This window comes from Daktulosphaira vitifoliae, unplaced genomic scaffold, assembly GCF_025091365.1.
Source record: "Daktulosphaira vitifoliae isolate Bord-2020 unplaced genomic scaffold, ASM2509136v1 Scaffold_3, whole genome shotgun sequence".
In the NCBI taxonomy this organism is placed as follows: Eukaryota; Metazoa; Arthropoda; class Insecta; order Hemiptera; family Phylloxeridae; genus Daktulosphaira; species Daktulosphaira vitifoliae.
The window spans coordinates 3,013,738-3,035,392 of NW_026099574.1; the positions used below are offsets into that span (position 1 = coordinate 3,013,738).

Consider the following 21,655-nt stretch of genomic DNA (forward strand, 5'->3'; position numbering starts at 1 on the left):
CCAACATGGACATTCAGTTCATTTTAGATACATATTCGTGTGTCAAATATGTCATTGAATACATAGGGAAAAGTCAAAGAGTATATCTAAGCTTATGAAAGACATAGTGGATAGCTTAAAATCATCATCGGATATGTCTGTGAAAACACAGTTAAGGAAAATTGCGTCTTCATTTTCCGGAAGTCAAGAAATATCTGCTCAAGAAGCGGTCTACACTTGTTTAGGAATTAAACAATCATGTACATCTACTGGCCACGTATTTATTAATACAAATCATTCGGATAAAAGAACTCGCATCGTTAAACCTATTGCTCTTCGGGGTCTAATGAAACCTGAATCTACTGACATATTTTGTGATGGCCTAATAGAATATTATTCATGTAGACCACTTTATTATGAAAATTTAACTCTAGCTGAATTTGCAGCTGACTTTGAAATTAAAAATAAACAAAAATCATCTAAAAAGTTGTATAATTCTGAATCTGATGATACAATAGACGTTGAATCAAATGATGATGTATTTTATGAAAATAATGTTCTAATTGGGAAACTCAACAAGTTTATGCACAAGCGTAAGATTCGAAAAATTATTCGCTACGTAAGATTTAGTATTGATAAAAGTCCTGCCGACTTTTATAGGGAAAGAGTTATGCTGTTTTTTCCTTGGAGAAATGAATACACTGATATAGAAAATATAAATTGTCAAGAAGTATATGAAAAAAATATTGAACAAATACAGCAAATGTATTATCAGTTCAATAAAATTGAAGAAGAAGATTTAGAAGAGAATGTAAATAACGTTGAAAAGCAACAAGATATTAATGAGACTGAATTACCAGATGATTGGGTTCCACATGATGAAATAATGTTGGTTGTAGGGGATTTTAATGACAATGACGATGCTGGTAATTCAGATAAAAATAATGAAATTAATGGAATGTTTAACGTACATAAAATTGATAACGAACAATTTATAAACCTAGTGAAATGTATGAATGAAGGTCAACGCATGATTCTCTACCATGTTACTAATGTACTTAGACAGCAAATATGGGGATCAGGTGCACCTAGTATTTTATGTTATGTAACTGGCCCAGCTGGGGCTGGTAAATCTGTACTTATACGGACTTTAGCTCAATCAACAATTAGAATAGCTAATCTGAGGCCAGATATAGATGATTTGTCACTTACTCCTGTGTTACTCACAGCGCCTACAGGCAAAGCAGCATACGGAATAAGAGGTTTAACACTTCATGCTGCATTTAAATTACCAATTAATCAATTTTCTGGGATATTACCAAAACTTGGTGCTGACATATCAAATACTTTACGGTGTCAACTGGCTAATGTCAAACTACTCATAATTGATGAAATTTCTATGGTTGGCTTAAAGACTCTTGGTTACATTGATCAACGACTTAGACATATTCTACGTATTGACAAACCATTTGGTGATATAAATGTGATTGTTTTTGGTGACTTTTACCAATTAACCCCAGTTCTATCCACACCACTGTACGAATATTTTGATCAAATAGTTGCTAAATATCCAACTGCGATAGAATTAATATCGACGAAAGCGACATGGGAAACTTTTCAATTTTATGAATTAACTGAAATTATGAGGCAGAGAGATGATAAAGAATTTTCTGAAGTATTAACTAAATTAGCAAGAGGAGGACTAACTAAAAAAGATATAGCCTTTTTTATGAAACTCGTAAAACCGTTGGAAATTAGTTTTCAACCTGGAGTTATGCATTTATAGGCAACAAATAAAGAGGTAGACGATATGAATACGAGAGTATTAAATAGTTTAAATACTACTAGTTTTGTATCTGAAACAATAGATACATCGGGGAAAAAAGTTGATATTACAGCTGCAAAGAAACTTCCAAGGCAAAAAACTATGGGATTGCCTAAGACACTTATACTAAAAGTAACAGCAAAATATATGATTGTTACAAATATCAATACAGAAGATGGTATTGTTAATGGCGCTATTGGTGAATTGATGCAAATTAACCGTACAGTAACTGTTAGTGGTAAAGAAGTTGCCCATAGAGTGTGGATAAAATTTGATGAACCAGAAGTAGGTTCAATTACAAGACAAAAAGTTAAAGGGAAGTTGTCCCCTCAAGGAGAAGTATTTGACGACTGGTCTTACTGGACATCTATTGAAATTACGCATTTGGAATTTCAAATTGGTAACTCAGAGAACCGGAAAGTTACTTGAACACAATTACCTTTGGTTGAGGCATTGGCCTTAACTGTTCATAAATCGCAAGGGGCAACTTATGAAAATGTTGCATATCATGTGCCTAAAAAGTATTTACTGTGCAACATGCTTTATGTTGGATGCAGTAGAGCAACATCGGCTAAAGGCTTGAGTGTAGACTATTTTCCATCTAATCCGCCAAAACCGACTGTTAAAGTCAATGCTGAAATGATTAGACTGCGATCTTGTACAATTAAACCTAAATTTGAATTTTTGGCATCAGATAATCACTCAATATATTGTGTTTCACACAATATAAGATCATTGAATAAATATGTTGAACACATTCTTGCTGATAAAATACTATTAAAATCAAATTTACTATTTTTCCAAGAAACTGGATCTACAGATTCTGATTTTTATAATATTGAAGGTAGTACGCAAAAAAATCAAGAACAGAAAAATAGGTATAACTTCGAAAAAAATAGTACTGTCATTATGCCATGGCAAATAGAATTATCAAAAATGAATCATTGGATTATTGCAGTAATTAATTTCGAACTTAAAGAGTGTTGCATAATAGACCCAATGAATCCTACTAAAGATCCAAAATACAATCAGCAAAAGTTTCAAAAGTTATATAGAGGGTTAAAAACACATTGTACTTATGTTAAAAAACCAATTCCTCAAGTATCATTGGTTCAATGTAAAGCCAAAAACATACCAAAACAAGTTGATGCTTATAACTGTGGAGTTTATGTAATATACTACGCTATCACAATAATAAATAAGTCACATTTCGACAAGAAGTTCAACCCTAATAATTATAGAAACGAATTAAAAAGTTTACTGCTAGAAAATTCAGGTGACATGGCAAACATATGTTTATATTGCCAAAAGTAAATAGAACATCACAGCAGAATTCAATGGGTGTCATGCACTACATGTTGTCGTCGTGTGGTAACTGATTGTATAGCTGATGAGTATAGATTAAATGATTACAAACATTTTGATTTCTATTGCATTTTGTGTGACAAGACTAATAATTAAGTAAAACTATTTATTATAAAAATGTTATTTTTAATGAACAGCAAATCGTCGTCTCCCTAAAAAAAATCGTTTTTTATTAATATAGTATATTTTAAGTAAAAAATCTAAATCTTTAATTTTGATGGATGGATATAAATTTTGTTTTCATAAAACGTTTTAAATTTTTACCTTCATATTAGTAATTATGTTGACAATAATTGACTACATTTTAGCTTCGATGTATTTTATTTTATATTAATTCAACTTAAATATTTTTATCTCAAGACAAAATAAGAGTAAAATAACTTCTCTGCTTCTCATCGAAGCTAAAAAAATTTTTGGGAGACTTAACAGCCAACCTCCTCGTGGTGTCTCCTGGGTAATGCTAATAGGCTGAAGTATAAAAATTATAAATTTTTATCGTTTCAATAGCCTAAAGTTTAGGAATGAATTCATATGTGTACTGAGAATCAACTCGAACATCTTCTAATTTACCCAAGGAAATTGTAAATGTAAGTTAAATTAATATAACACTTATGTAAATTGATGACCTTATCACTGTGGCCTCCACTTTTATTACCTAGTTGTACATTTTTTTAAAAGTAATAACAGTGTAAAATAAAAATTAAAAAATAATGTGTATAAAGAAAGTTTTAAATTAAATTTTTTTGGTGAGGGTTTGTGGTAACTTTTTTTCATGATTTCAGAAAACGCCCAAATTTAAAAAACAAAATAAATTCCTTTTTAAAAATATTTTTTAAAAAGTTATACTAGCTTAATGTCAAAATAAATATTTTCAAAAAGTTTATGTATTATATTAGAATGTATTATAAAATTTGACTATAATTGTAAAAATCCATAGTGAAATTTAAATGAAATTAAAAATAATTTTTTTTAGAAATGATTTATATAGCAACATTTTAACAAAAAATTTGCATTATTATAGAATATTTAAAGAAAACAAAAATAGAGTTGAAAAATTAATAAATTCAAACTTAATTTGACAATAAATGCATTGGAACTGAATGATTATAATTGTCTATATGGAAAATAAGGGCTAAGTAACTTTTTAATTGATAAATTGGAAATTTTTTCAATTTTTAAGGGTTATCTTTAACTAGATAATACTTTTAATATGAAAAAGAAATTTCATGAAACGAGGGGAAACTATAATGATGGGGTCTGTGATATTCATTGAAGTTATTGAATCTAAATGAGATAAAAATCTAATGAGAATTAATACCTTTTTTAAGGTATTTTAAAATAAAATAAAATATAAAATCGAAAATTTTCACACAACTAGCCGTCTTAATAATTCACACCACCACGTTGCGAATCAGCCCGAAATTGATCAAGAGCTTATTCGCAACGTGGTGTGGCTCCTTCCCGTTAACCGGATCCCAGAGTGGGAACCGTTAGGGAGGACTGCCAAAATAACTCACAAGACATAAAACATTACACAAAAATGAAAACCTAAGGCACTGGCCTAAACCAGCGCCTTAGATCCTTCTGTGCCGGGCGACGTGGCTGTCTCTGTCTCAGGCGTTCTGCTTCCTCCTTCTTTAACAAGACGGATTTGGCAAACGTCTAGACGAGCCTCCACGCCTCCCGGCTCCTCAACATCAGGTCCACCATGGACCCGACTCGGAACGTGGACATTAGTCGAGACTTCAAAGAGTCCCGTTCCTGGGCCCACGCCACGCCTCGGAAGAGGGTGTGCAGAGCGCTATCAGCCTCTCCCGGGCGATCCGAACAATAGTCGCATGCCGTTATTTATAGCCGTTTGAAGTATAGATATGGTTATATTACGGTTATTTCAACATAAAAAAGGTTTTTCGTTGTAAAGTTTTTTAACAAGTTAAAAAAATTTTCTAGGTTCCAGGGCTTCTTCCGAAAGTTGAATTAAAAATGTTTTCAAATAAATTGTTACACAATTTAATTGATGTATAGGATTGTAATGAATATATATATACCAATCGGAAGTATTGCGAATCGTAATACGTCCGCTCCATGAATTAACATTTTGTGGACACTAGCAGACATATAATACCACGGGTATAAATCAGCTGTTTCCATAGCATAAATATAAAAAGCATCTACATTAATTTTTTTCCACTGGAAATTGCTGAAAGTATGTTTCCAAATCGTTTTACTAAATTTCTATCTATTCCTTTTATGTTCAATGTTATACCAATAAAGATTTGATGCATATGCTATTAGTATCAAGTGATCCATATATATCTCCAATGAAATTATTTAAAAAAAAAAGTATAAGTTAATTTTCTATTGATGTGCAAAATTTATTTTTAAATTCCGAATCGAACGTCGTAGATGAAATAAATAACCTAAACATTTCGATATTAGAAATAAAAAAAATGAAAGCTAATTGTAAATAAAAAATGTACGAATTGGTTTAATCTTATTAGCCTTATGCACAGTTATTTTTGTCGACCGCAATAAAAAATTATATTTTTGAAATCTAGACTAATTGCTCTACAATATCTATGCATTGATACTTGGTTAAAATAAGGTAATTTTTAGTATTGTGCTTTTTAGTTTCAAAAACGCCTCAAAAAATGCTCTATTTTATTAAAACGATGATTATTTAGTCAAAAAAAAATTTTTTCGAAATTTTTTTTTAACTCGTTAATAAACTTTACAACGAAAGACCTTTTTTATGTTGAAATAACCGTAATATAACCACATCTATACTTCAAACGGCTATAAATAACGACCGGATTAACATGTGATCTTGAAATTTTATATTTTGTCTAAGCAATATACTAGAATTGAGTTTTCATAATTATTTTAACATTATGAGTACATTTTAAAATGAGACTTATAAGCGCCTAAAATTCGATTTCAGATCACTGCGCCGTGTCGGGCTGTATAATATTGCATAGGGTCGGATCTGGCCGGTCACCTCCAACAAAAACTACCGGTAGGCTATGCCATATGACAGTCCCCGGATGTCTCTACGACGCTCGGGCTCGACTGCCGCCCTCCAGCTACTCCCCGTTCGGACCCTGTTGTCTGGCATTGACGCTGTTCTGTCTCCACAGGTAGCTGATGATGAGCCCCGGCACGTGACCACTCAGATTCTTGAGCCCTTTGTGGAACCTGTCCCGACGTAGGTTGGACACGCGGACGAAATCGTTCGTTTTCGTCGCGCACGCTGTGACGGTGATTCACCCGTTCGACCCGCGGTTGGGGCCTCCGGCGTTCCAAGCACTCCTGGGCCGGTTGCTGTGGCAGTCGGGTTGGGGAAACCCCACGTGTTGTTCGGGTCCATCTGTCCCTCCGCCTCACTAACTCTGGTCCGGTTTCCGAACGCCGGGTGCTGTCGGAGACCCCTCTCTCGTAAACGGCCCATAACAGCGGGTTGGCCCGAATCTCCCACAGCTCCGCTCTCCTCGTCATTTCGACCATCCAGCCGGTTGGAACATCGTCCGTTGGTTCGCCTGTGAGGATGGTCACACCTCTCCTCATTTAACCGCATAACGCTCCGCAAAATGTTGGTCAACTCGGTTGCTGCCGCTCGTGATGGGCGGTTTGGACGCGATTGACGCTGATTGTTGTTGGCTTGCTGTTCCGTCATTCTGTAACCAATCAAAAGCGTTAGAATACCTCAATTGAGCTGCACGTTTAAGGGCCGAAACGTGAAGCTTCAACTGACTTTTACCTTTGGTTACATAGACCCCCTCACCTAATCGTTTACTAATTTGCACTGGACCTTGCCATTTTGTTGCAAACCTCGCATGAAATTTCTTTTCAGCGCTAGATAGGGGATGTGCGTGGTAATAAACCCAATCCCCTTCCGTAAAACGATCTAGGTGATTTTTTAGCCGGGTAGATATGGTCCTGCGATCACTTTTACCGAAGTTCAATCCGAGTTCATCAGAGGGTTGCTATCCCCTCCGGAAAAATTTATTTTTCTATCGGACCGTCCGGTGTTTTCAGATTTTCCCGGCTCCTTCGTGGAAAATTGAATTTTTTCCGGTAATTCGTCGGTAAAAGTTTCTGTTCTACTGGACAATTCCTCCTTTCATTGGATCTTCTCTAATTTGTCCGGTCCCATCTACTATAGCAGTCCGTTGCTACTAGTAGGCATGTTCTCCCGCGCGCAGTCCTGGGATATGGGCCCATAAGATCAATACTTATGACCTCCAATGGCTGGCGTGGCTTTCTCGGTGTCATCGATACCGAGAAAGCCACATACGCATGACACATGCGCAAACGTGACACCTCGCGACGTATTGTCTCACCGATTCTCTAATACCGGTCCAGTAGAAACGCTTACCGATGGTACGGTAGGTTTCTTTCCAACTTGGATGCCCGACTAGTTCATGGTCATGATACCTCCATAGTAGGTGATCAGCCATGTCCGACGGAACGACGATGATGTTTTCGCCGGATCCCTCCGGTCCTTTTTAGTAGAATGACGTTTTTCAGGTGGTATTTACCGAGAATGTACCGTGGAATTGTATTTTTACCCCGGAGTGTCCGAACATTTTCGGTCAAACTTTTGTCTTCGGTTTGCCATTGTTTAATGTTCGAAACACTTATATTTTCCGGGTGGTTTTCGTCAAATATTGCCCCTATGTGATCTTCTCCGGAAAAATCATCCTTTGTCGGTGGATCATGGAACTTTTCGTCCAAACTTCCCTCATTTACCGGTACTTGATCCACGGAGCACCATATTAGAAATGATGTCCTGTTTCTCGCGATTATATGGATATGCATTCAAGGCAGCTGGTGTATTTTTGTTTAACCAGATATCATATTCAATGATACGGATTCTTCCGACTTCCCCGGAGAAAACTTTAGGGTACTTCCGTATAATTGACTGCACTTCTTCAGGATACTTTCCTTCCGGTACAATTACTTCTTGAACAGTCCCTTTCTTCGATTTGTGTTTTCTCCAACACATCGTTGTACGTTTTTCAGTACCCATGTGAATGGTACACACGCCTGGTAATTCCATAATGGTAATCCTGTTTCACCAAAAAGTCATGTCCTAGGAAGATGTCCCCAATCAAGTGGTCGAGTACTGCGGCTTTGAACGTCACCTGAAGTTCATATACCCTTGCTGTGAATTCAGCGTACTCATGAACCTGCACGGTCCGGTTGTCAGCCATAGTGACCACATGTGGTTCTTCTACCAATTTCCCATATTTGCGTGCTACTCACGGTAAAACATAAGATCTCGTGGCTTGAGAGTTTAACGGCGCAACAACTATTCCCGTGGGGAACTCCAGTTCAATTGCCGGTAATGGCACATTGTAACTTTTTGGTGTCTCGGTTGATGTCGCTTTTTTACCGTTCTTACTTGGGTTAGAATGACGCATGGTTTCTACCGTGATCTTCTCCGGTTCCGAAAACATTACTGAATCCTGGTCGGATTCTGTTTGGTTCCCTTTGTCGATAGAAACATTTTCTCCGGAGAAAAGTTCAGCTGCCCGGAGACGTTATGGTATAACGAATCCGTGTCAGATTTTCTTCGTCGATTTTGAATTCCGCTGAAAGGAGTGAACTCCTCAGAGAGTTATACCGGGAAAGACTTCAGGACCGACAACAAATTACTTGTTAGAAGGTTTTGTTCCGGGTCTTCCGGGATTTTGTTCGGTAAATGGTCCTCTGAATGTGCTGTTAATGTTCCTTGGTCAAGACGCGTTGAGCTACATATTCCAGTATTTCCGAAACTTTTCCCTTTTCGGTTTTCTCCCGAAAATTATCCTTTCCTTCGGATTCAATTGCGGCAAATTGCATTTTGGTTTGTTCCTCCGATCCCTTTACGTGTTTTTGGGCAGAACTCCGGGCTTTGGGACTTTTTTTTCGGTGGAGTTTGGGATTATTCACTTTCTGTCTGGACGATTTTCCGTGGATCGACCGGAACTCTTCCCGTTTTCCGACTCCTTCCGGTTTTTGTCCGGGCAGTTCGCCCACCAGTGACCGTAACGATTGCAGTTTTTGCATCTAGGCGCTTTACCGTTTGAATTCGGCAGTGGTTCTTTATTAGGCCATCTAGGGCCGTACCCACCAGGCGAAAACCTCTTTTCTTCGGGTTGCCGTTGCCGTGAGAAGTCTTCACTATCCAGATCGTTAGCCAGCTCAAACAGATCGTCTATTGACTTCGGTCGCCTAACACGTGCTATTCCTATTCTGAGTCCTTTCCTCAGCGTAAAAGTGACTTTCCTGGACACTTTCTCCGTGGATTCTGGTTGATTCACGGTTTGCACCGGAGAATCGTAAATTTTTTCCGAAGAAATTGTCATTTTGACCGGAGTAAGTTGGTTCCAGCTGACTCAAACGGGAAACGATGGGTTTTCCCGGAACAGAACGATGTTTCCACCGGAGAAATCCTTATTTTCAGCAGGCTCATTCATTAGCCGTGAAAATCCACCGGAGAACATAAAGTTCGTCCGTGACTCGGGTGGGAGAGTGAGAGAGGGATTTTGACTTGTCCGGTCAAAATCGCTCTGGGTACCCGTACGACGGTTTTCTTCCGTCTGGAACCGTGGTTTTCTCGTCCTATCTGTCGGAATTTGCTGTACCGAGCCGGATTGTGGGACGGTTCTCTGGTTTGTAGTACCTGTGACCCCCTGTTCATCGTAGTTGGACAAGTTGATCTGCTTGATCAAGTTGTCCAACTTTGCTTCGAGCTGGGCAATGTGTTCGTGTTGCTGGGCGACTGTTGCTTCCAGTTCCTCGTTCCGCTTGACGTTGTCCTCGACGTACCCACATAATAGCATATATGTGTCATATGACAGTGACCAACTGTCACGGTCATTTTCGGAGCGCCTATCCTCTTCGTGTCATCCGGTTGCCCGGGCCTTCCGTTAGGGATATGTTCGTCCTGAGGGGGAGGATTACTCTGTGGGTCGGGGTGAAATCTTAGAATCGCCGCGTTTGTTCTCTCCTCCTGTAAAATATGGTCTTCCAGCCGAACCATAAGGTCAGCTTTGGAGCCCCCAGTTGCGAGTCCCCGTCGCGTAAGCTCCCCTTGCAATTCTCTTATTGTTAACTCAAGTATGGTCTTACCTGACATAATGAGTGGTGATATAATTAATAATAGAATGCAAGTAGGTCAATGGGAGATAGCGATGCACTGATCACGTGTACGGGAAGTGTGGGTTTGCCAAATTTATTTTTAGCTAAAACCACGTTTATGGGGTATACTTAATATTGCCTGGAATTACTTATTCACTTAACTTGGGCCCTTTAAAGATTAAGTCAATAGAAGCTTTAAGTTCCTTTATTTGAATGGAATAGGGAGTGCAAAAATAATGTTTGACTAAGTTTTCACTTACCTTAAATCCTCAAAAATCCTTTACCGACTGCGCCACTTGATGTATTCAAGGTAGTAAGTATAATAATAGTAAGTACTAACATAATAGCGTTTTTTATTAAACAACAAAACAATAATTCTAATTAAACAATTAAGTAAATTAAATACAGATATCTTTCGTTCCTTGATAAAGGTCGACGTGACAGTTGGAAAACGATTATTCAATTTATTATCAGTCTCAATAGTCCAGCTCCGAGCGACCGGTTCTCACCGCCCGTCGGCCACCGCGACCTGTCGGACGTAAAGAGGAAGCGCCGCGATCGCCATTCGGCGGTAACACCGGAAATGCGATGCGACACGGTCTCTTTAAGGAAATTAACACCGTTCCTAGACGAAGACCAGCTGCTAAGGGTGGGCGGTCGTTTAAACCATTCAAGTATACCCTATCAAGAAAAGAATCCTCTTTTACTGCCCAAAATGGCACGGTTAACGGAACTTCTAATAAACCACGTCCACAGAACAAACGGTGCAAAACTTATTACGGCAAAATTATTGGATAATCTCATCAAGAAGCATAATCAACCGAAATCTTCATCAATGTATTCCATGCTTTAGAGCAAAACCTCGTCCATCTCAACCCATTATGGGCAATCTTCCTTCCTTCCGTACCTCTCAAATCAAACCGTTCAGCAAAACAGGAGTGGATTTTGCCGGCCCTTTTAATATTAAGGCTTCAATGATTAGGAAAATAAAAGTGACAAAGGTATATATTTGTATCTCTATATGTATGACAATGACTGCAGTTCACGTCGAGCTCGTCTCAGACCTATTGACACAACTTTTTATTACTGCTTTAAGCCGGTGTGTTAGTCGAAGAGGTCGCTGTGCGGATATTTACAGTGATTGCGGAACGAACTTCGTGGGTACTCAGCGTTACTTAAAGGAAGTAGACGCTATACTGCACGAGTCAACCTTCACCAACTATGTCGTACAAAACCAGATTAATTGGCATTTTAATCCACCCGCTACTCCTCATATGGGAGGATTGTGGGAGGCCAACGTTAAGTCGGCCAAGATATTATTTCACCGAACCGTCCAAGACCGAGTTCTCACTTATGAGGAATTAAATACTATATTTAATATAGTATATTACATCAGATCGAAGCTACACTTAATTCGAGACCGTTAAGTGCTATGTCAGCAAATCCAAACGACTTCACACCTTTAACCGCAGGGCACTTCTTAACGTTAGAACCATTGGTCACAGTTCCGTCCCCTTTCTATAGCGACGATGATATCAACGTCAGCCAGGGGAAACGTTGGACATTGATAGTACAAATCATGCAACATTTTTGGGCCAGGTGGCAGAAAGAATATTTGCACACTTTACAGGAAAGAATAAAGTGGAATCGTTCGACGCCAAACCTAGAGATAGCTTTAGTCCTTCTTAAAGAACCAACTCCACCCCTCACCTGGATCACGGTCCGAGTGATTAATACCCAATATTAATACTAAAATCTGTGTTTTATATTTTTTGGCTATAAAAATACACAATGAAGGATAGACATAATAATACTCTACTTAGATGTATTATTATATGATGAAAATAATCATTATTGATAAGGCCGCACACCTGCTCTCAGAATTGGGGAAAATTCTAAAATAGCTTAAATGCAATGCACTTACTTTGGTTGTGTATGATGTTAGTGTGATAGGATTTTCATACTATCGTCAATCGAATACGAAATAATATGTTCATAACAAAATTGTGGCGTCAGTTGATAAATATTTCTTATGTAGTGATGAGCAAAACAAGAACAAGACCAAGACTGTCAAAGTCTTGGTCATAGTCTTGTTCTTGATAGCTCAGTCTTGGTCTTGGTCTTGCTTTGCTAACTCAGTCTTGGTCTTGGTTTTGGTCTTGCAAATCTAGTCTTGTTCTTGTTCTTGGTCTTGCTTATTTAGTCTTGTTCTTGTTCTTGGTCTTGCCCATAAAATCTTGTTCTTGTTGTGAGTCTTGTCACAATACTCTTGCAAAATCTTGCATTCATTTATATTTGTAAAAATTTTCTACTTAAAAGGTTTAAATAACGAAGTTATATACTTCAGTTTGTAAATTCAAATTTAATTTATATGCCATAGGATTTTTAAGTTAGAACTTAATATTAGCATAAACAATATGGATGATTTTTTTATGAATAGTTTGGGGTATTAAAAAAAAATAAACAAATAAATTAAATTATAAAAAAATAAGACGTTATTGAAACAAAGTATTTTTTCACTTTAAACTGATGGCGTAATATTGTCCGAATGGTAACGCAGCGGATGTGCGGTCGGGGAGGACGCGATTTCGATTCTCCTAGTCGGATAATTTTTTTTGCATTTTAATTAATTTTTTTCATTGAATAATGAACATGAATATATTTATTTTATGAGTTTACCAGTCGCCGGTTTTATGTATCGATTTTTAAAACCGGTTTTAAATAATAATCGCTTTCTGTTCATAGACACAGTTTTTAAAAATTATTGGTTTTGATTAACAAAACCGAAAAAAACTGTTATAACCAGTTTTTATAAAACCAGTTTCAGTCTCCGCTTTAGAAGTAAACAAAAATTTTATCTAATTTTATCATAATGTTTGAAGCACGGAATATTTATTTTTAATCTTCTTTAATTATTTAAAATTAATTAATTACAATTGAATGACAATAAATTTTGAAACATGATTGTAAAATTTTAAGTTAATCGGTAACATCAGCTCATAGGTAATATTTAATTTGAACAATACGCGTAATGAATAAAAATCAAAGTAAAATTTAATATTGTCGAATCTGTCATTAATAATCTTAACGATTTTAACCAACAACAATTTTTTTTTTTTTTTTGCAAGAGTGCAATACTCTTGCAGTTTTATTCTTGTTGTTGCAAGATTCTTGCATTTTGAGTCTTGGTCTTGGTCTTGTTCTTGCAAGTCTAGTCTTGTTCTTGTTCTTGGTCTTGCTAAAAAAGTCTTGGTCTTGTTCTTGTCAATTGAGTACAGTCTTGATGTTGGTCTTGCTGATATTATTACAGTCTTGGTCTTGTTCTTGGTTTCGTAGAAATGCAAGACCGAGCCAAGACCGCAAGAACAAGAGTAATTCTGCTCATCACTATTCTTATGTTATGTTTTAATTATGTAGTGTTGTTTTATGTTTATAATAATAATTTATACATCGTGAATCTAAAATGTTTTGTTATGTCGATAAGTAAAATAAGAGGTTCCAGTGATAATCAACCACTTGAATCAATTGAGCAATCGTCAAATTGTTTAAAGAGGCCATACATTAATTATTTTCAAAAACAAATGTTTGATAATATAAGTAAAAATTCTTTAATATTTAATAATATTTAAGTGTTTGTTATGTGCACCCAAAAGAAAATTATTATCAGTTTCTCATACATCAAATGCCAATCTTAGAACTCACATTAAGGTTATTATTATTTATTCTACTTCGTAAATTTGAATACTATTTTTAATATCTACTTATATTTTACAGCACGTTCATCTTAACAAATCAGATGAATTTAATGCCATTTTTAAAAATAGGCTTGATAAATCTAGAGCTACAGATACAAACCAGTTAAAAATTCAAAATGTTGGAAAAATGATTAAAAAATTAACTCAAACTGGATTTGACAATGCTAATTTGAAGTTAATTATTAATACAGTTTCATCTTTTTCATTAATTGAACATCCAGCTTTCATAGATTATTGCAAACTGACATCTCAAAAACTTCCAGTATCCCGTAGGACATTGATGATAGATGCGGAAAAGTTATTTGACAGCTTCATTAAAGAAATGAAAATAGAATTTAATAACATAAGTCACGTTTGCTTAACAACAGATTATAGGTCAGTTTTTCAGAGGTATGCATGTATCATTCATAACCATACCTATTTATTAATTTTATTTTAAATAAACAGTTTTTATAAAATAACTAAAACTAATTTATTTATTTAATTAATTAAATTTAGTTTTTTATTTTCAAATTTATAATAGAATAGTTATTTTTTGAGTATCATATTTTATACTTGTAAGGTGATATGTGAATACTACCAAATGAATACTTTTTAATTTTGAAAAAATATTTAAAAATTTATACTTTGATTTTTATTATTTCATGAAATTAATATATATTTATTTTTTAAAAAATTATTTATAAAAATAATGTACAAATTTAATTATTTTATTTTTAAAATTAGAATTTTCTATTGAAAGATCAGTAAAATGATTTTACATCAAAAATTGTGATTTTGCAGTAGGATTAAATTTAGATATTTTCTATGTTATATAAACTACCAACTGTAACCCACAATCAGATTACTTAATTTTTAGTTAACAACTCAGTGGTGATTTTGCTATAAATAAAATTTATTAAATTAAAGGTACTAATGCACTTTTCATTGTTAAAGAGCATATATAGGCGTGACTGCTCACTGGTTTGATCCTGTAAACCTTGAAAGGTCCAGCAAAGTTATTGCTTGTAGACGTAAGTTTGGTAGACATACTTTTCAAAATATAGCTAAACTTATTGATAACATTTTAAATGAGTTTGATTTGCAAAACAAGACCACACTTATTGTTACTGACAATGCTGCCAACTTTGTGAAAGCTTTTAGATAAGAGTAATGAATAAAAATTAAATACCTAATATTCATTTTATGTTGTGTGCTAGTTTTTACAATTACTAAAAATGCTATTATTCCACTAATTGTATGCATCAACATAGGCGTTAATTAATATAATTATCCTAACAAGAAATCATTTAATTTACAAATAATAGTCTTTTTTAATTTATATTCAAAATAAATAATTTTATAATATGATTATAATAATAAAATGTTACAAATTCAGTGATAGTAATCTCAATAATTTTAACATAACTATTACCAATCAATAATTTTTTATTGAAATTGTGTATCAAGAGAGAGTAGTAACCTAAAATCTCTATTCACACTATTTTATGTTTTGTTTAAATAGTGTAAAAAAATATATTGTTGAAATTTGAAACCATACTAATGTTTTTAATTTTCTTTAGAAATTTTTGTGGAAATGAAAAACCAACTGATGATTTAAATATAAATGAGGAAGAAGCTATTACAAATATAGAAATTTCTGATGTATTAGATGATGATTTGACCATAAATAATTTTGAACATTTGGTTCTACCTCCACACCAACTATTAGGCCAGTCAACGAAGGAGTAATTTTGACTAATGGCGGAAAAAATTCCCAACCAAATTTTTTTTTTTTAAAAGTTGAATTAAGATATGTATAATGATATACTAAAAGTCCTCATCGATTGAACTTGAGCTTTTTTTTTACAGCCTCGCAAAAGTTAAAAAATATGAGCTTTTTTAATTTTCTCAAAAAAATTTGACTTACAAAAAAAAATTTCGTACAAAAGTTGTTTAAAAAATAATTTTAAACAAAAAAGATAACTCATATTTTTTCATTTAAACAAATATTTTTCAAGTTACATTACATTTAATATGAGTACTAAAATTTATTTTCCAATTTTTTTCATTTTATTGTTACTTTTTATCATGTTATACTTACATTAGACACAATGTTATAAATGCATAAGTGTGTATGTGTGAGTTTATTTATTTATAGTATCATTAAAGTGTAGTGTATATTAAGATACAACCGATAGAGTAAGTAATTGATTTGACGCTATATTGTTTAAACCCAACTAAACGCTAAATTGTACATTCCCAAACAATAATTATATTATGTCAATTGCCACCGGAATTTCTGCTAATAATAAAGATAATTGTCATAAAACGGTCTTTAGTCTGGTGCTGGAGGTGATAAAAATTGTGGCTGCCATAAAACAGGGCTTAAATGTTCTATTATATATGAACATTGCAAAGGTCAATGGTGTACAAATTCAATAGAAATAAAGATTGAAGATTAAGAAAATTGTACTTTTGTTGAAGATATATTCTATCAAAATTTAGAATGGGAAAATGAATAAGAAAATGGAAAAAGTGGAGAAATCCTCCATCGATTACATTCTATGCACTAGTAATGCATATAACTTGTATTTAGGATATAAATAAGGAAATAGGAGATCATGTAGCTTTTGTAATAATCCATTAAAATTTTAAAATTAAACACTATCTACAGATTCGCATCAAGGCGTTGTTTTTTGATAATGATTTTAATCATCTATGCTGCACCCAATTATACACACTGTGGCAATTGACATAATATAATTATTGTTTGGGAATGTACAATTTAGCGTTTAGTTGGGTTTAAACAATATAGCGTCAAATCAATTACTTACTCTATCGGTTGTATCTTAATATACACTACACTTTAATGATACTATAAATAAATAAACTCACACATACACACTTATGCATTTATAACATTGTGTCTAATGTAAGTATAACATGATAAAAAGTAACAATAAAATGAAAAAAATTGGAAAATAAATTTTAGTACTCATATTAAATGTAATGTAACTTGAAAAATATTTGTTTAAATGAAAAAATATGAGTTATCTTTTTTGTTTAAAATTATTTTTTAAACAACTTTTGTACGAAATTTTTTTTTGTAAGTCAAATTTTTTTGAGAAAATTAAAAAAGCTCATATTTTTTAACTTTTGCGAGGCTGTAAAAAAAAAGCTCAAGTTCAATCGATGAGGACTTTTAGTATATCATTATACATATCTTAATTCAACTTTTAAAAAAAAAAAATTTGGTTGGGAATTTTTTCCGCCATTAGTCAAAATTACTCCTTCGTTGACTGGCCTATATGTGCTGCTCACACCCTCAATCTTATTGCAACAGTAGATTGTTTAGAAGCACTTAATGATGGAAACTATAAAAGACTTAGTAGACGTGTTTTTTCTTTGTGTTATGCGTTGTTTAATAAACAAAATCAGTCCAAACAATGTGCAGACCAAATAAAAGAGACTCTTGGTCTTTATCTTATTGTACCAAATGCAACTAGGTAAAATAAACAGGATATTAAAATTGATTTTATTTTATAATAAATACATTTATAAGTTAAAAAAAAAATGTATACTTATATTTTAATTTTTAGGTGGAACTCTTTTTATGATGCTATGAATGTTATAGCTAATAATCTTAATAAACTTAATGAAATATGTGTCAAACTACAATTACCTCTTTTTTCAAATGTACAAGACTGATTTTTTAATTGAATACTGTAAGGTAATATTATGGTTTCTATTATATATATATATATAAATAGTTAATTCATAATTTAAAGAGTTTATCATAATTATTTAAATTGAAAACTATATTAGTATATGCATATATAGGTTATGAAACCAATTGCACGAGGTTTAGATATTTTGCAAGGGGAAAACAAAATTTGTATTGGTTATTTATTATCTACCATTAGTGCAATAAATAAATGCTATGAAGAATTAACAAATCTTAAATTTTGTTAACCTCTTGTTCAAAGCTTAAAAAAGGGACTTGACAAAAGGTAAATAAATTGTAATTTAAAAAAAAAAACCAGTGTGTGTTATGAGTATGTGCAGATAATGTGAAACTTCTTCCAGAGTCATTCAAATGATAGAATATTAGTTTTATATTGGAATAAATTAAAAATTTATTAAAAGGACAATAAAATAACTAATTATTACCCTAACAATGATGCACAAATGTTGGTGGACAACTATTTATAAAATAAATCTTTAAAAACAAACATCTATTGATTTGCCTTTGTGTTATAATACATTGACCTCTCATTACAACTCTTATCTAGACAGTAAACTATGATAACTATTGTCAAATAAAAATTGTCATACTGTCACATATGGACAATATAATCAACATTATCTATTAAGCAATAAACTAAATTAATTTAAAACTTTCATGTAAATATTAAAATACACATAAATATTAACATAAATTGTCACTAATATGTCAATATTATAATGAAATAATTAATCATTGTCCAGAATAGTATGTTAAATTTTAAGATAACATGTAATAAATAATTTAATAAAGAGATATCAATAGCGTTTCTGACACTTCTTACACATGAATATAGTTATAAAAATTAACAAAACAGCAATATAAAAGGGGACAAAAAAGGCCTAAAAATGGGCAGTATACTCTCGGCATGCTCTCAGTGTCTCGTCAGTATACTCCCATGGCTCATTTTATATTGATCCAGGCGTGCTCCCAGTATTGACGCAGCTCATTAATCTCAATCGTTTAGTTCATGTGTAAGAAGTAAACAGATACGTTAAGAATTATTCAAAATAAACAGACGACTTAATTCATTCTCTAGATATCCTTTGGAAATATCAAGGTAAATGCTAATTAATTAAATTAATAAGGTTTAAAAATATTAATTCTTTAAGTACATGGTTAACATAGGGACAAAGAAATATTGAGTGATCACTAAAAAAATCACTCTGTCTTTATATTACCTTTTCACTATTCTCATAAACCCTCGAACTCATACCCGAGAAACTTTATTAAAACAAATAGTAACTTTCTCTTTCCCGATAAATTAGAGTAATTTTCTTTTTGAGTTACTATATTTGCCATTAAAAAAAGATTACATTAGATTTAGTACAGCAATTCTATCAGCTCCTATAGTAAGGCTATTTAGTGCAGGAGGGCAATTAACGGAAAATAGAAGAGGAAAAATGGCTGATAAAAATTTTGAGATGACCTTGTTACTTAAATATATCAAATATTTTAACAATAAAAAATAAACATATTAATTTGAAATAAATATTGTAATATATCTTTAGTTTTACAACCTACAAATAACTAAAACTTCCATAAAAAATCGGATTACTTAGTAAAAATAAGGTAATTTTCTAACAAAAATTATAAATAAATAAAAATAACCAAATTTGTTTCCTGAATTACACATTAGATTATTTTAAAAACTTATTACAATTACTTTTATTAAAGGTGCTAAAATAAAACGTATTTAAATAGAATTTTCCCCTATCCTAAATAAAATATTTATATAACAATATTCATAATTTTCTAAATAATGATTAAAAATATATACAAGATAATTTTTTTAACACTAGCCACTCAATTTTTCTAAAATAGTATATATTTTTTTTTGGCTTTTGTTAGTTATATATGTATTTCTTACTGTAACTTTCTAAACTAGTTTATTTTAAATATATATTTAAAAAATTTTTTTTAACTTAGCTAGTTAAATTAAAAATTTGGTAACTTTTAACTGTTAATTTATTGACATTGTTCATACTTAACTTAACTCGAATTAAATATTTTCATTAACTTGCCTATCTTTGCCAAAAGGTACAGTTGAACGTGTACAAATGCACACAATAATGTCACCGAAAATTTATTTACAAACCAAAGGAGCAGCAGCACATTTATTAGCAACGTCACACAATAATGAAATATAAATGTCTTTATATATATATACATATAGTTCGCTCTACCAATTTAAATAATGCCAAAAATGAATACACTTATAACACAGCACAATTGTACAATTATAATCAGTAAAACTAGTACGTAAAATTAACAGTATAAGGAGTTAGTAAGGACGAGGTAACTTACGTCGAAACGTTGTAAGAACAAACCAAAGGGAAGGAAAACCACACAAAACGAAACAGAACGCAATATCCGTAATCCATATTCGGCGGCGGCATTATCTCGGTGTCAAGGGCAGGGAGATACCCGATGACAACCGATTGTTATATTAATAGCTGGACGGCTGATATCTAGAGACACGAGTGAGCGCCAGTCTAGAGCGACGCACGGTGCCGTGTCACAACTTAATTACTAATATTTAACTTATAATAAAATTTTTTTAAATTATAAAATTCTTAGTATTTTCATTTTACAATACAACATTTTCCTCTGTGTACATTTGAAAATTAATGATCTTCGAGAAAAAATTGATTTCTAAAAATTAATAACATTATTTATCATATAAATTAGGTCAACAATTACAAAAAAATTATGTACTCAATACTTATGATTAAATGCAAATTTATTATGATCCTGTCAAGCTTTGGATTGAGATGACATGCAGTTTCAGTTGTATAATATTTCATGCCTATGTATAGAAATAATAATTAATAAATTTATAATAAAATATATTTTACTCGAATATTTCTTTAATTATTTTATTTTCTTTGAGCTGAAAACCAAACTTCTTTCGAAATTTCCAAAACTATTATATACGATTTTCACTACAACTTCATGACGAAAATGTTTGGGGATAAGTGTAAGTTATTATATACGGATACTCTTTATTTTACGAATTACAAACGGTAGATGTTTCTGACGGTAGATGATGTAAAAACAATATTAAACAATTCGACACGTCAAACTATAACCCTAACAACGATTTATTTTTCGTTGGCCGCTATATTTTTCTAAAATAATAATAATAATTAAATAATAAACAATAATAATTTTGATTTTTTTTGCAATTTTAAGTAGTATTTGTTTTTCAATATTTAAGTGCATAATCATTTTTTATGTACATTCCTTTGTTTCTTATAAAGTTACAAATTTATTATGACAATAAACATATATAAATAGTTTATATAATAGAAAATGTCTGATCAAAAACTAATTTTAAACTATTTGTTCAGGAATTATAAAGATTTTTATACATGCTTTGGAGAAGTAATGCTGCAGATTGATGTGTATTAAAAAAAATAACATAACCCGCACCTTACTTCCAGCCTCCATTTAAAAATTTTAATATATTTCTAATACTGGTTTAAAAGTTACCAACCAGCCATTTTTTTGGTTGGATTTATTACATACATTATTTATATAATAGAAAATAGACGAGGAAAAAGAAGAAAAATTATTTAAATATATATAATGTCAGAAAATATAAAGTTGGTATCTTTATGAGGCAAAGGGATTAAAAAACCTGATAATAATCACATATTCTTGTGTAATCATAACAAAGAATACTTTTTTTTAGTTTAACAAAATTTCATTTTCATTATTTTTATTTTTATTAAATGTTAAAAAATTAATGTTCTTTGAAATATATTAAAATATAATCTGTAATGTCATTGTTTGTGTTATTTTTATTTTAATAATGTTATATTAAAAAAAAAAAAA

The 21,655-nt window shown here is 32.5% G+C and overlaps 2 protein-coding genes, 1 long non-coding RNA gene and 1 pseudogene across 3 annotated transcripts; all 4 read left to right on the forward strand.

Moving 5' to 3' along the window:
- Positions 1-13: 13 nt before the first annotated feature.
- LOC126901813 (uncharacterized) lies at positions 14-1,844 on the forward strand. Its single transcript, XM_050678611.1, has one exon. It carries the CDS (start codon positions 95-97, stop codon positions 1,763-1,765), a length of 1,671 nt encoding a protein of 556 aa, XP_050534568.1. The 5' UTR covers positions 14-94; the 3' UTR covers positions 1,766-1,844.
- Positions 1,790-2,642, forward strand: LOC126900941 (uncharacterized). Its single transcript, XM_050676979.1, has one exon. The coding sequence runs from the start codon at positions 1,790-1,792 to the stop codon at positions 2,231-2,233; it is 444 nt and encodes a 147-aa protein (XP_050532936.1). The 3' UTR covers positions 2,234-2,642.
- Positions 2,643-12,038: 9,396 nt separating this feature from the next.
- On the forward strand, positions 12,039-15,800 carry LOC126901075 (uncharacterized; annotated as a pseudogene).
- Positions 15,801-17,288: 1,488 nt separating this feature from the next.
- On the forward strand, positions 17,289-18,044 carry LOC126901076 (uncharacterized). The gene is made up of 3 exons (XR_007702961.1): positions 17,289-17,537; positions 17,631-17,761; positions 17,872-18,044. It is a non-coding gene; the product is annotated as an uncharacterized LOC126901076 (long non-coding RNA).
- Positions 18,045-21,655: the final 3,611 nt, after the last annotated feature.